The sequence below is a fragment of the Felis catus genome, chromosome D2 (assembly GCF_018350175.1).
Source record: "Felis catus isolate Fca126 chromosome D2, F.catus_Fca126_mat1.0, whole genome shotgun sequence".
Taxonomy (NCBI): domain Eukaryota; kingdom Metazoa; phylum Chordata; class Mammalia; order Carnivora; family Felidae; genus Felis; species Felis catus.
In genome coordinates, this window is record NC_058378.1 from 11,144,531 (window position 1) to 11,158,259 (window position 13,729).

The 13,729-nt window shown below is 40.3% G+C and overlaps 1 protein-coding gene and 1 long non-coding RNA gene across 17 annotated transcripts in view; one reads left to right on the forward strand and one right to left on the reverse strand.

Annotated features, from left to right (window-relative positions):
* Nucleotides 1–13,729, forward strand: part of LOC109492973 — a 52,294-nt gene that overhangs the window by 20,508 nt on the left and 18,057 nt on the right. For all 8 annotated transcript variants that reach the window (XR_006586859.1, XR_006586852.1, XR_006586857.1 and 5 more), the window contains exon 3: nt 7,664–7,736. This is a non-coding gene — a long non-coding RNA (uncharacterized LOC109492973). The remainder of the gene's footprint in view (nt 1–7,663; nt 7,737–13,729) is intronic.
* Nucleotides 10,662–13,729, reverse strand: part of RYR2 (ryanodine receptor 2) — a 757,942-nt gene continuing 754,874 nt past the window's right edge. For all 9 annotated transcript variants that reach the window (XM_023240368.2, XM_023240367.2, XM_023240360.2 and 6 more), the window contains 2 exons: nt 12,843–12,894; nt 10,662–12,112 (listed from right to left, as the gene is read on the reverse strand). In XM_023240368.2, coding sequence (XP_023096136.2) covers nt 12,017–12,112; nt 12,843–12,894 — 148 coding nt within the window. In that variant the 3' untranslated portion in view covers nt 10,662–12,016. The remainder of the gene's footprint in view (nt 12,113–12,842; nt 12,895–13,729) is intronic.

The following is a 13,729-nucleotide window of genomic DNA, read 5'->3' on the forward strand; positions in this document are numbered from 1 at the left end:
CTCATGCCAGTCAGAGTGGCTAAAATGAACAAATCAGGAGACTATAGATGCTGGAGAGGACGTGGAGAAACGGGAACCCTCTTGCACCGTTGGTGGGAATGTAAACTGGTGCAGCCACTCTGGAAAACTGGAGTTTCCTCAAAAAATTAAAAACAGGTCTACCCTATGACCCAGCAATAGCACTGCTAGGAATTTACCCAAGGAATATGGGAGTGCTGATGCAGAGGGGCACTTGTACCCCAATGTTTACAGCAGCACTTTCAACAATAGCCAAATTATGGAAAGAGCCTAAATGTCCATCAACTGATGAATGGACACGGAAATTGTGGTTTATATATATAATGGAATACTACTTGGCAATGAGAAAGAATGAAATATGGCCTTTTGTAGCAACATGGATGGAACTGGAGAGTGTTATGCTAAGTGAAATAAGTCATACAGAGAAAGACAGATACCGTATGTTTTCACCCTTATGTGGATGCTGGGAAACTTAACAGAGGACCTTGGGGGAGGGGAAGGAAAAAAAAAAAAAAAGAGGGAGGTAGCCAAACCATAAGAGACTCTTAAAAACAGAATAAACTGAGGGTTGATGGGAGGTTGGAGGGAGGGGAGGGTGGGTGATGGGCATTGAGGAGGGCACTTGTTGGGATGAGCATTGGGTATTGTATGATAACCAATTTGACAATAAATTTCATATTAAAATAATAAACTTTGCATCTCACACGTTGAACTCCAGGTGTTGGCAGGGATGCCTTCCTCTGCGGAGTCCCTGGGGAGGAATACACTTCCAAGCTCAGTCAGGACACGGCAGAATTTACTTCTGTGCAGCTATAGGTTAACGTTCCTATTTCCTTTCTGGCGATTGGTCAGGGTCATTCTCAGCTTCTGGAGGGCACTTGAATTTCCTGTCCCCGGTATTCTCTATGTTTAAAGCCAGCACTGGGGCACCCATGGGGGACTGAGCCGGTTAAGCGTCTGACTTTGGTTCGGGTCATGATGTCCTGGTTTGAGCCCTGCATCGGGCTCTCCACTCTCAAGGAGCAGCGCACTTCAGACCCTCTGTCTCCCTCTTTCTCTGCTCCTCCCCTGCTCGATCGCTGGATCGCGCGCGCTGGCTCTCGCTCGCGCTCTCTCTCTCTCTCTCTCTCTCTCTCTCTCTCTCCCTCCCTCCCTCCCTCCCTCCCTCTCTCAAAAGTAAACATAGAAGAAAAATTTTAAAAGCCAGCACCACTGGTTTAAATTCTTGCCATACTTTCAATCTCTCTAAACATTCTCTTCTGACCAGTCTCTTTTCTGCCTTCAGCCTGAGGAAATTCTTTCAGATGTTTCTTTTCCTGACCTCGGGTATTTTCATCACGGGCCTCTGTTGATCCTTACCCAGTTAAAGACTGGAGGGGACCCTCCATGCACCTTCAGAGCTTTCTTTCTCTGCAGCTTTCCTCCTTCTCTGGTTCTCTTCGCACAGAACACTAACCACCAAAGGCCCCCCTGGACTCCTGGCAACGTGTAGTTAACTTAGACAAGGTGATGCTATTGTTTTGAGTAAGGGAAGTTAACCAGCACTATCTTAAATAGTTGATTTATATTGAGTTTGAAATGAAATATTAAAATTTAAATTTTTATAAAGAATTCACTGACACCGATTATATCCTTGAAGATCAGTTTGAGAAATACTGATCTAGATGAAGAAATCAAAAATCATTATTTCAGGACTGTTATGGGTTAAATTGTGTTCCTGTAACAAAAGATATGTTGGTACCCTAGCCCCCAGTACCTCATAATGTGGCCTTTTTTCGAGATGGGGCCTTTAAGGAGGTAATCAAATTACAATGAGATCATTATAGTGGGTGGGCCCTAATCCAGAATGACGGGTGACCTTATAATAAAAAGGAAATATGGACATGCACACAGGGAGAATGCTATGTGGAGGTTAAAGTTGCATTGACATAGTGATGCCATATCAAAGATCGCCAGCAACCAGGCAGCTGAGTGAGAGAGGCATGGGACAGGCAGAAGGCACTGTCCCTCACAGCTTTAAGGGGAAGTGTGATTTCAGAATGAACTGACACGATAAATTTCTGTTTAAGCCACTCAGTTTGAAGACAAAATAAACAAACTGAACATCCAACATGTTTCTAGTTTGATAACTATAAGGATGTCAATTTTCTATAATCAATAATTTTAACACAACTATAATCAAAACTCCAATAGGCATTATTTTTTTGGAACTCATGAAAATGATTTAAGTCTTATCTGAAAACAATTAAAGCGTTAGAGAAATCGAGAGTTTGGGGAAAGATAATAAATGAGGATGGGGGGCTTGCTGTATTATAGATTAAAACATTTTGAAGTTTTAGTGATTTAAACATGGTCCAAATGTAGGATTTGTTCAACACTTCTTACTGCGAGGAACAGAAAATTAGTTCAAACCAGGTTAAGCAGTAATGAAAATGTTAGTGTTTTCTATAAATGAAGAAATGTATGGCAGGCTTCTGATGACAGTGTAGTCTAGATGTTCATGATGGTATTAGGAACATAGCTCCATTTCTCTGTGCTTCTTCCTTCTGCCTTCCCCTTCTGTCAGCATCATTCTTGGACTGCCTTCTCTTGCAGTAGCAAAATGTCTGTCTGAACCGTGAGAGCTCAGTGCTTGTCATTCAGATCCAAGGGGATTCATAGCCAAGGGGATATATCAAGTCCCATAACTATCCAATAAGAGTCCCAAGCTTACTTCTGATGGACCATCTTTAGTCAACTACCTACCTCTGTAACAATCACAAAGTCAAGGACATGGTTACTTCATTGCTGACCATCTTTGAGCTATATAGAAAGGCTCTTCTTACGCAAGAATAATTGAAACTAGAACAAAAGGACACTAGAAATAGTAAGGAAGACACACAGTTGGGTAGAATTCACCAGTACAACCACTTTTTAAGGAATAATTTTTATAACAAATCCAATGACTTCAGTAAATTTAGGGCTACTTACATTTTTTAACCATTTTGTCAGTATGGTATTGTGTTTTTCAGGAATCTGTCCATTTCATTTTAGAAAAACTAAAGTGTCAAGTTTATTGTCAGATAGTTGTTGATAGTACATAATGTCCTGTGGATATCTACAGTATCCAGAGTGATATCCTTTCTTTCATTCCTGATATTAATAAATCATGCTTTTCTCTTCCCCTTTTTTCATGCTTAAACAGTGTTGCTATGGATTTATCAACCTTTTTTTTTTTTTTTAATCCCCTTCAAAGAACCAATTTTGGCCTCATTAATCTTTTTTTTTTTTAATTTTATTGATTTCAGCTCACATCTTCTACTTACTTTGGGTTTAATTTCTTATTTCTATTCTAATTTCTAAATATAGCAACCTGCACAATTGATTTTAAATCTTATAAATACACAGGCATTTAAGCTATAAATGTGCCTCTACTTATTGCTTTAGCTACATCCATAAATTTTGCTATGTTCAATTTTACTTATCATTCTTTTTGAAATATTTCCAACTTAACTCTTACAAGAATTTTTGTTTCAACTGGCAAAATGGCAGACAGGGCTAACAATAATGACAAATGTGCAAAAGTGGAAAAGTCCTTATAATCATGGTCCCTATTCTCTAGTTCCTAATCAGCTTTTAGCCTTTTGATTTTTATATCAGGGTTGGGAAGAAACAGGGTCATCATTCCCATCTGCTCACCTTCCTTCCAACTTAGGACCTTTAACGAAGGACTTGCTGATTCCTTTTTCCTTAGTGGTCCCTTTATCCAGTATTACAGCCAAAAATGAAATTCAAAGCAAGTGGTCAATAACTGACTGCTTTTTGATCTTGGACCTGGAGGGACTCAGGTTCCCTGGAAACCTAATATTACTTACCCTTTTAGTACTTTCTCAGAGAAACAACCGGAATCCTATAAACACACACGAAATGAGAGGTGCCTGGGTGGCTCAGTTTGTTGAGTGTCCGACTTGGGCTCAGGTCATGATCTCGTGGTGTGTGAGTTAGAGCCCCACATCAGGTTCTGTGCTGTCACAACAGCTCAGAGCCTGGAGCCTGCTTCAGCTCTGTGTCTCCCTCTCTCCCTTCCCCTCCTCCACTGACACTCTGTCTCAAAAACTAAACATAAATAATTAAAAAATCATGAGATAATAAACATAAAATCTAAATATTCTCTTTTACAAGCACAGAGAATAAAGTAGAAACAACTAAACTATCAGAATTACAGAGAAAACGCACCATTCTAGATTGCTCAACAAGGCAACTATTCAGAAGTTAAGGCACTGAATTGTACAATTATGAATACACTGAACTGATAAAAATTTCCCTTAGTCTTAGGAAAACTTTAGGTTTAGGAGTGGTTATCTCTTGCAAAAATCTCATTTTGTTACATTGCGCAAGTTAATAATGTCAAGTCCCTTGCTTTGAATCGTGTTATTCAATTCTTAATCTTTGCATAAACTTTGATCCTCAGAATTCTGCCATTAATATCAGAAAAAGTAATCAAGCCTTAGCCAGGTTAAATGAATTCATCAATGCAAGTTAATAAATTTATCAAATATATATGGCTGGTAAGTTCTAGAGCTGGGGCTCAAATCCAGATCACCTGACTCTCAGGTTTGTGCTCTAACACATCACACTGAAGGCCAACGCATCATGTCCTTGTCAAATAGTCATATGACCTTAGGGGCTTCAAGATCATTAATGCAACGTTCCCTTAAACTGTAGTCAGTGAACCACTTATCGCAAGTACTGTGTATTAGTGAAGACTGGATACTGATTCGAGATACAGACTCCCTGGCCTTATCAGACCTTCCAAATCAGAATATTTGGGGGCATGGCTGAGGAATCTGAAATACTTACCAATTCCCAGATGATTTATGCTCCTATACTGAGAAAATCTTTCCTAGGAAGACTGAAAAATTGCCATATAGTCTCTACTTAAATACTTCTCGGGAGTAACACCTCCCCAGTTTGCCCAAATCACTGTTGGGCAGAAGTATCAAAAGGCCATCCAATGGAGTGCCTGGGTGGCTCAGTTAGGCGTCCGACTTTTCATTTTGGCTCAGGTCATGACCTCACAGTTTGTGAGATCGAGCCCCGCGTTGGACTGTGCGCTAACAGTGCAGAGCCTCCTTGGGATTCTCTCTGCCCCTCTCTCTCTCTCTCTCTCCCCGTCTCTCTCTCTCTCTCTCAAAGAAAAACTTTTTTTTAAAAGGCCATTGGAAAGAAATACCTCTATATATTACTTCTGCAAAGTGGTCATTAACTTTTGGGAACAAAAAAGGTTTCTTTTTCCTCTCACATCTTAAAGACTTGTATTTTTCAGATTTGATGAGCAGACCATCTATGCTTTCATTCAATAATTAACTGAACCATTCTCCTTGTTGGAGAACATGAAAGTAACGTAAATGTTAAGAAAACTTTGTTCTTTTTCTGTGACCTGTTAGCATGAGGCCATGTTTAACCACGCCTCGAAGCTACTTTTTCCTTGTCTTTCATTTTTGATTATTAAATATTTCAAGTGTCCAAGAATCAAATGAAAACTTACATGGTAGACACTTGTATCAGACTCAAACCTCATGCGCACGTTCAGATTTCTTTCATTCTACTTGCTTCTGGGGTCTCCAGCCTTTGGTTCTGCCTCAGCCTCCTGCACCAGAAAACATTTTTGGGCCCTCACAGTTCTGCTTTCTCCTTGGTCAAAGGCTGACCAACCTCTTGCTCTTGACACCTTGGGCCCTCCCACACTCGAGCTAAGCGGCCCCACTTCCTACCTGCCAGCTTGGATCCACCTGCCCACTACAGTGTATGGATCTGATATTCAGGGTGGGGTCTTACAGGCCAGAGGATTCAGTCTGGCAGATGGAAGGGTACTTGGTACACCTCGAGGTGAATTCTGACCAATGGGAAACAAGAGGTGAGGAGAAATGACAGATTCACTCCCTGCCCTATCTCCTTCCCTTGGACTATTGTAACATACAATTTGTTTTCACAGAATGTCATGGGAGGTCCCAGCAGGACAACTGGACACACCTGTGTGGTACCTTTTTCTCTTCCTTGCTTGTGATGGGGCACAGCCATTGCCTGCATGCATTAGTTTGCATTGCTACACATCCTTCCCTCACTCACCCTTGTTGCTTGGCTCTCCTGATAAAGCAGAATCACCTCCATCCTTGCTGCAGGCTGCATTCTGGAGAACCCAGGCTATGACAATACCATGTAGTCACTAGCCAGCATAAATAATGTCGTTCCTTTCCTGACATTATGCCTAGTATGGAATATAAATTATTTTTTGCGTGTAGCATTCTTCCACAGCTCATTCTAAACTTAGCCTTCATGACATTTTATATGCAGGCAGTCATTTCATGATTTATACTCTTCAAACAAAATGATAAAGAGTTTCTAGCGGCTTATCTCACTGGTGAAAAACTGCTTAAATAATTTTTTCTCTTCTGTATGTATAAAAATAAAGAATAAAATGACAATCATCTGGCTATGAATTTTTATTAATTTATAATATAATATCTTGTCTAGGCTTCTGCTCTATTCATCTTTATTTTATGTGGGAGGAAGGCCCTTAGCTTGGTCCTAATATAAAAAGCTAAATAGATATCTCCAATTTCTCTTTCTGCGAGTAAAGAATATGACATCTTAAGATCATCCATTACTTTTCTTTGTGACATTATATCTTCCTATATTTCTGAATTTGCATATAAAATATTAGGTCTACCTAATGTTAACACGATTTCGGAAATCAGGTTGAAAACTGCAGGTAATTCAAATTACAATGTACAATAACTTCCAGGTCTGGTGATCTTTTGAAAAAAGTTATTAACGCTAGTGTTTCTACTTGTGTGTTAATATAGTATTGTTCATGTTAGAAGCATAACACTTTATAATAGTAGTGTTAGCCAGGTCTATATTAAATGTTTTCTCTACAGACAAAAATTGAAAGGCCCATTTAGCCACACTTAATGCAAAGGGAGGACACATAGATCACACTTAACAAATTTCTTGAAAAATAAATTTTATGATGTGTGGTAGGAATTGGAACACTGTGGGTGTGTGGGAGATGGTGGACAAGACAGGGAAATCCGTTGCTCCTTTGCCATTAAAACACTTTTGCCATTAAAACACACTGTTGACATGCTAACACGTACGATTCTTTGATTCCCTAAAACTTTCCTCAACTGAGGATATCCAAAATGTTTAAGAAAATATGAATCCAAATTATTTTTAAAAAAATTTTTAATGTTTATTTTTATTTTGGACAGAGAGAGGGACAGAGCGTGAGTGGGGGAGGGGCAGAGAGAGAGGGAGACGCAGAATCCAAAGCAGGCTCCAGGCTCTCAGCTGTCAGCACAGAGCCCGACTTGGGGCTCAAACTCATGGAGTGTGAGATCATGACCTGAGCCGAAATCACATGCTTAACCAACTGAGCCACCCCGGTGCCCATGAATCCAAAGTATTTTAATCATGATGAATATTACAACTGGGTCCAGATCTTTTAGCCACAATTAAGTAACTTATGGACCATTAGGAAAACCAAGTAAACATTCAGTAGAACTCCATCAAGAAGTGAGGTAGATACTGAAATAAAATACCAAGGTGAATGAAACTTCACCTCCTGTCTTGGATTAAAATTGATGCTGTTTCTTTTTTTCAGAAATAGTGCATTTTGACACCAGCTCTTCATTTGATAATCACTTCCAGAATTCCCCTTATCAAAGACGCAGAAGGTGAGTACCAGTGACATTTCATCAAAGCTTTTGTAACTACCTGCTTTCCTGTTTCATTTCTGCTGGGTCATAAAGTGCCTGTTACTTTTCAAGCCAATCTGACCACAATAGGAAAAAGTTTAAACAGAAACCTGGCTTTTTAGAGAAAGCTCCAGCTCTCCCACTGAACCGGGCACTTCTGCAAAGGCATTTAACCTGCCTAGATTGCTCATCCGAAACATGATTGCTCAAATCCTTTCCAGCGTGAACGTTCTAGAAGGCCTTGAATGTCATACATACTAGAGAATAGTGCTTCTGCTCACTATACTGAGTTGTGATATTATAAATACTCTGCCATTTGGGGAACATGGAACTTTAAAGACTTACTCAGCTGTTTAGCACTCACATTAGCTACACAGTTGAATACTGGAAGTCTAGATGATATGATGGGTTCTGACCTTGTCCTATTAAGAAATGTGTCGGGGCGCCTGGGTGGCTCGGTCTGTTTGGCATCTGACTCTTGATTTTGGCTCAGGTCATGATCTCAGGGTTTGTGAGTTTGAGCCTGGAATTGGGTTCTGTGCTGACATTGTGGGGCCTGCTTGGGATATTCTCTCTCTCTCTCTCTCTCTCTCTCTTCTCTCTCTCTCTCTCTCTCTCTCTCTCTCTCTCTCTCTCTCTGCCCCTCCCCTGCTCATGCACACTCTTTCTCACACTCTCAAAATAAACTTAAAAAAGAGAAATGTGTAATCAGGGGCAGGGTGGCTCAGTTGGTTAAGCACCCGACTCTATTCCAGCTCAGGTCGTGATCTCACAGTTCATGAGACTGAGCTTCATTTGGGTTCCGTGCTAACAGCACAGAGCCTGCTTGGGATTCTCTCTCTCCCTCTTCCCTGCTCTCTTTCAAAATCAATAACTATTAAAAATGTGTTACATTTATGGCTATTAAAAAACCCAGGTGCCATCCATGCACTTGTACCAATGTGAGATGATATTTTCCAGGTTTTGTCACAGGTATTTCAGAATGTTGGATAGAAACATCACCAGTAAGGTGATAGGGATGTCATCCTCCTCACCATAAAATATTTATAAAATAATTTGGAGAATGTCTAACTGTCCAAATGTATCCATGTCAAGTTTACATGGATTCCATGCTTGGTAAATGTACTAAACACATTTGTTTAAAGTTCTCCTTTACTGTGTCCAGAGTAAACGAGGCACTGGCCACACTGATGGCCACCTAAAGCCCTTTTTAGCAAAGGGGAGGGAGGCCATATTGGTATATTCACCCAGAAAATTGGAGTTTAAGAAAACAGGAACACTTCCCCAGTAAAGCAATGTAGTGAAAAAAAAAAAAAATCATTTTCACAGCTATGCCTTTGCAATGGCGAAGAATGTAATTTTCATTACAATATGACTTTTAAATAAGGTTTTGAGGAACTAAGAACTGCCTCTTCTATGTGAGGAAAAAATGACGATCAGTCCAAGGACTAAGTACCATTTAGTGCATCTGGAAATCTTCAACCATGATTCTAAATGTATTTAATGGAGTAGGATCAAGAGAGATTTCTGGAAAGAGAGAGAGAGAGAGAGGGGAAATAAGAATGGCAGAAAAATGTCTGTGTTAAAACAGAAATATGCAGACATTATTTTGTGAATGCTTGAATGATTGTCTAATACAAAATCTCGAAAGGGATGACATTTCTTGAGTTTGAGTCAATCAGTCCAGAGTTTAATCAGAGAAGTGGTGAGCCACGTTGTTTGAGATTCATGTGACATTTCCTGGGAGAATTAATAATGCTGATACATAAAAGCCCCTCTTCTCTTGAGGACTCGAGAAGGGAATAGAGAGGTGATCTCCTCTAAGTGTCAGCCACAATAAGGCTGGGCAGTGGGTGGCTTTCTAAAGTGACTGGCTTTGCTCCCTTACTCTTCCTCCAACGCCGATGCCCAAAGTTCAAGGGTGGAGGAAGCTCTTTTTCCAGAATTCAGCCTTTTTCTGTTTCTCTGTGAGCACTGTCACCTTCCCAGGCACTAAAGCCAGGAGTGATTAGGAGAGTCAACAAGTCTGCAAAATCCAGGCCAGGAGATGACTAGGGATTTGTTCTCTCACCTCTCACCTGTACTGTTGTTTCACATCAAATCTGACTTTGCTTTATGCATGAAGATCCAAATCTATCAGATTTTATGTCCTGGAGAAATATGTATTCCTTTTCACTGTATGCTTCCTCTGCAGTTTTGTGGCAAAGGGGAACATGCTTTTTGATGTTTTATGGAGCTGATCTGATTTATTTTATTCAGACACCTCAGAACATAAGATCACCTCCCTGGGCAGGCTTGGGAATTCCCATGGTGTGGTCGAATTGACTCTATTCCTTCTCCCAAATAAAAATGATCCCAAAAGACAAATGCAAACTCTAGGTACCATAGCTCTCATGTTGCGTCAACAAGTTGAAAAATGACAGGTGATACCCAGCCCAGGGCTTGGAACACGGCGAATGTTCGATTAGTGTCTGAGTATCTAATAACACCACTTGCTAGTTAGTGTACCAGTTCTCTTTCATATGAAGGCAGAAAATGAATCCGTACTATTACAGGGGGAAAAAACTGCCGTGAGCAAGGAAGAACCTTCTAGAATGAAAGCTGTATAAAAATTAAATGATTTGGGAGACAGTGATCCTTCTGTCATTGGTGGTTTTAACGAACTCCTGATGTCCCCGAGTCAGGGAAAGGGCAGGGGTGAGGCTAGGTGGTTCAAACTGCCTGCTGACTCTGAGTTTCCATCATCATAAAGGCAGCAAGCTTGCTGGGCCACAAGGAAATCTGAAGGCATTAAAGGCCATAGGGCAGGGTTTGCATTGCCCCAGACCCCTCTCAGGTTAACAGCTCAAGGTTTTACAATGCCTCCCAACTATACATGAAATGGAGAAAGAAGAGAGTGAGAAAGTTAGTTAAATAGTTTAATCAGAGCAGTTTTCCAATTCTAAAATTAACAAGCAGACTTGTAATAAAAGAGCTCCAATGTTTGCAAAATGATCTTGCTTCCATTCTGAATCTGTCTTTTTATTTGTAAAGATAAGCATTACATTTAAAAGGACTCAAAATGGAGTGACTGGTAATTATCACCCGTGGTTTTTGATGCATCTGATGAACTCCCTGAATGGATATTGCTTCAGCTTTGATATTAAAAAAATGGCCGGACGAGAAGTCCTTAATCAGCAACTGATCACAGGTGGCCAAAAGAAAGAGAAAAACCCAAAACTACTGTCAAGTTCATAACGTATCACATTGTTGGTGGATGACACTGGCTCCAAATATACAATTAAGCCCACGACACTTTATTACTATGAGTAGAATTATCATGAAAGGTCTCTCACGTTCATCAACTTGCTTCTGGAGGTTTTCTTTGTTCTTTTAAACTTGCATAATAAACATGCAATGAATTATTTCTTTTGAAAGTGTATTTTTTTTTGCAGTCTTTGTGTTTTCATACAAAGATTTCATAAAGTCGCAGTGTTGCACCAGAGCATTACCAAAATAAGAGCACGATCACATGGGGAGGGTAAATGTGAATTTAGTGAATGAGAAGAGCCTCCTCTCGTCCTGAGACAGGCCACCCGTCTTTTTTTTTTTTTTAAAAAGGTGCACGCAAACTGCTTTTCTTACCCTCCCCCACCAGAGAAAAGAATAAAGGAAAAAAAAAACCACAAAATCAATCTGAGAAAAAAAAGATCGACATGAAGAAAATAAAGATGTTTTTTTTCATGCACACATCTTCTGCATAGCTCAACCCACATATAGTAAGGCACTATTTCCCTTCGTAAGTGGTGTCCACAGCAATCTCTTAAGTGCTACAGTGCTCTGTGACCATTAGAGAGTTCCTCTCAGGATGGTGAAATAAAGGGGCCGGATGAGTGTGGCTGTCACGCGTCTCTGTGACTGTCCCATAGCTCAAGGGGACTTCCAGGAGTCTCAGAAGGAAATCGGTCCATTTGCGTTATGACTGAGAGTGTCCGAAATGGTGTCCTTTCCAGAATTCCTATGTTGTCTGTGTATGAATTTAGAATATTCTTCAGTCTTTATTCTCAAAGAAAATACACAAGGTGGGGGGGAAAAGCACAGTCGGGTCTTCGGAAACAGAGTTCACTGCTCCCAGAAAGCATATAATGCTGGCAATTCACAAATTCAGCAGGATGTCTCCAAGAGAGCAGAGAGAAAGAGAGAGTCAGAGAGAGACAGAGACCGAAACAGAAAGAGTGAATGTGTATGTTTTGGTTTTCAGAGGTGACCAGAGTCTGAGTTTAATTTAGCTGGTCTTCATACTGTTTCCGGAAACAATCCCCTGCTGGGAAGAATTCCCAGCACCTTTCTTGATACATCTTCCAGACATAAGATTCCTGTCAACGTAAAGGAAATGTATTAACATCATGTCTTTCCCCAGGATCTGTGCATTACCACAAAATACAAGATAAAAACACACATTTGTTGCATATAGATATCACATACCCATGTAACTGTGTAAGTACACATAATTACATGATTCGAAAAGCCCAAATTCATCTAGAGAGTGCCTAGCTATACCAGACCTCATATTTCTATTAATAATCCATCTTCGTCTGGACCATAATGCAATAATGATTAAAAACACTATTTGTGGCATATGATTTTATGGGTTCTCTTAAGGAAATTATTATTAATTGTATCCTTCAAATTCAAACTGCTAACAATCGGAGGTGAATATTTGTGGAGGGAGAATTTCAAATACTTAAGGAGAACCGTAGATATTTCATACACAATTATTTTTAATTGATCCTAATATTGTGGGCTGGAACTCATCTGAAACCATCTGCTATCTGATTAAGCAATCAAGGACATTATACTTATCAGAACACAAAGCCTTGCGTTTTCAGCTAATTAAAAGCTTACATTTTTTATGTGAACTTACGATTTTACTTTCTCGACAAAGGCAATCTTTGCACGCTCGTCTGGGATAACAGGAATTTTTTGTTAAGATACTATATCGAAAGTAATCCCAACTCTTCAGGTTTAATGCACACATTTTCCCCACCATGTCCATATCCTCTGTCACTTCTTTCAGAAGACAGTGTATGCTCGCTGTTTACCTACCTGTCCCGTGTGCTCTGTTTCATCTTTGTTTATGAGATACATCAGAAAAAACCTACAGATACAGAGAGACGAATCAGAAATGGGTTGTATGGAAACGTCAGCGTTCACAGATACTTCTGATCTGGCTACGGGCTAACTGCACACTGTTGGCAGAGCGGAGAAACGTATCAAAACTGCAAGGCAAAAGACGCCACGGGAACCAAAAGCTTAACCATTTTTAAAAAGTACGTTTTCAAAGTAGCTACAATGTGGGCGTGCGCAGATCAAGTTATACCTCTCGGGAGCTGCTGTACATCAGGTTTCGTGTCAGATCGCACTTAGCCACCCGTGGGGCAGGAATCACAATCCGCATTTAGAAAAGCAGGGATTAAAAAGTTTAAATAACTTGCCTAATGTCCCACAGTTGTGAATGCCGAAGCCTGCTTTTTTCTTTTCTTTTTGCTACAGTGCTACTCTGCCTCTCTTCTGTTTGATAGCAAAATTGGGTTAGAAACCAAGAATAATTTTTTAGCAAACTGCAGCTTGGGCTAGTCCTACAGCAACAGCCAGATTTCTATGTATTAAAAAAAATGCAACTTTGAATCATGTTAGAACACAGTGCCTAAAGAGGATAATTGGGCCTAAAGAGATCTGTACGTCCTCAGAAAATGAAGATGGAGATTCCCGAGTCCCTAGGAGGCATCTGGAGTCTGCCTTCTTGAAATGGGAAACACGGCCAAGGCTCTCTGAGAGGCTGAGGATGTATTTCACTTATCATTTTCCACCTTCCCATTTCGTGTTCTAGAAGGTATCATTCACATGAAGGGCTGCGAGTTTTCTTATCACATACCCGTCTGATACCACACCGCATACCAGATACACATACCTCCTGAGGACAAGGGGACCGC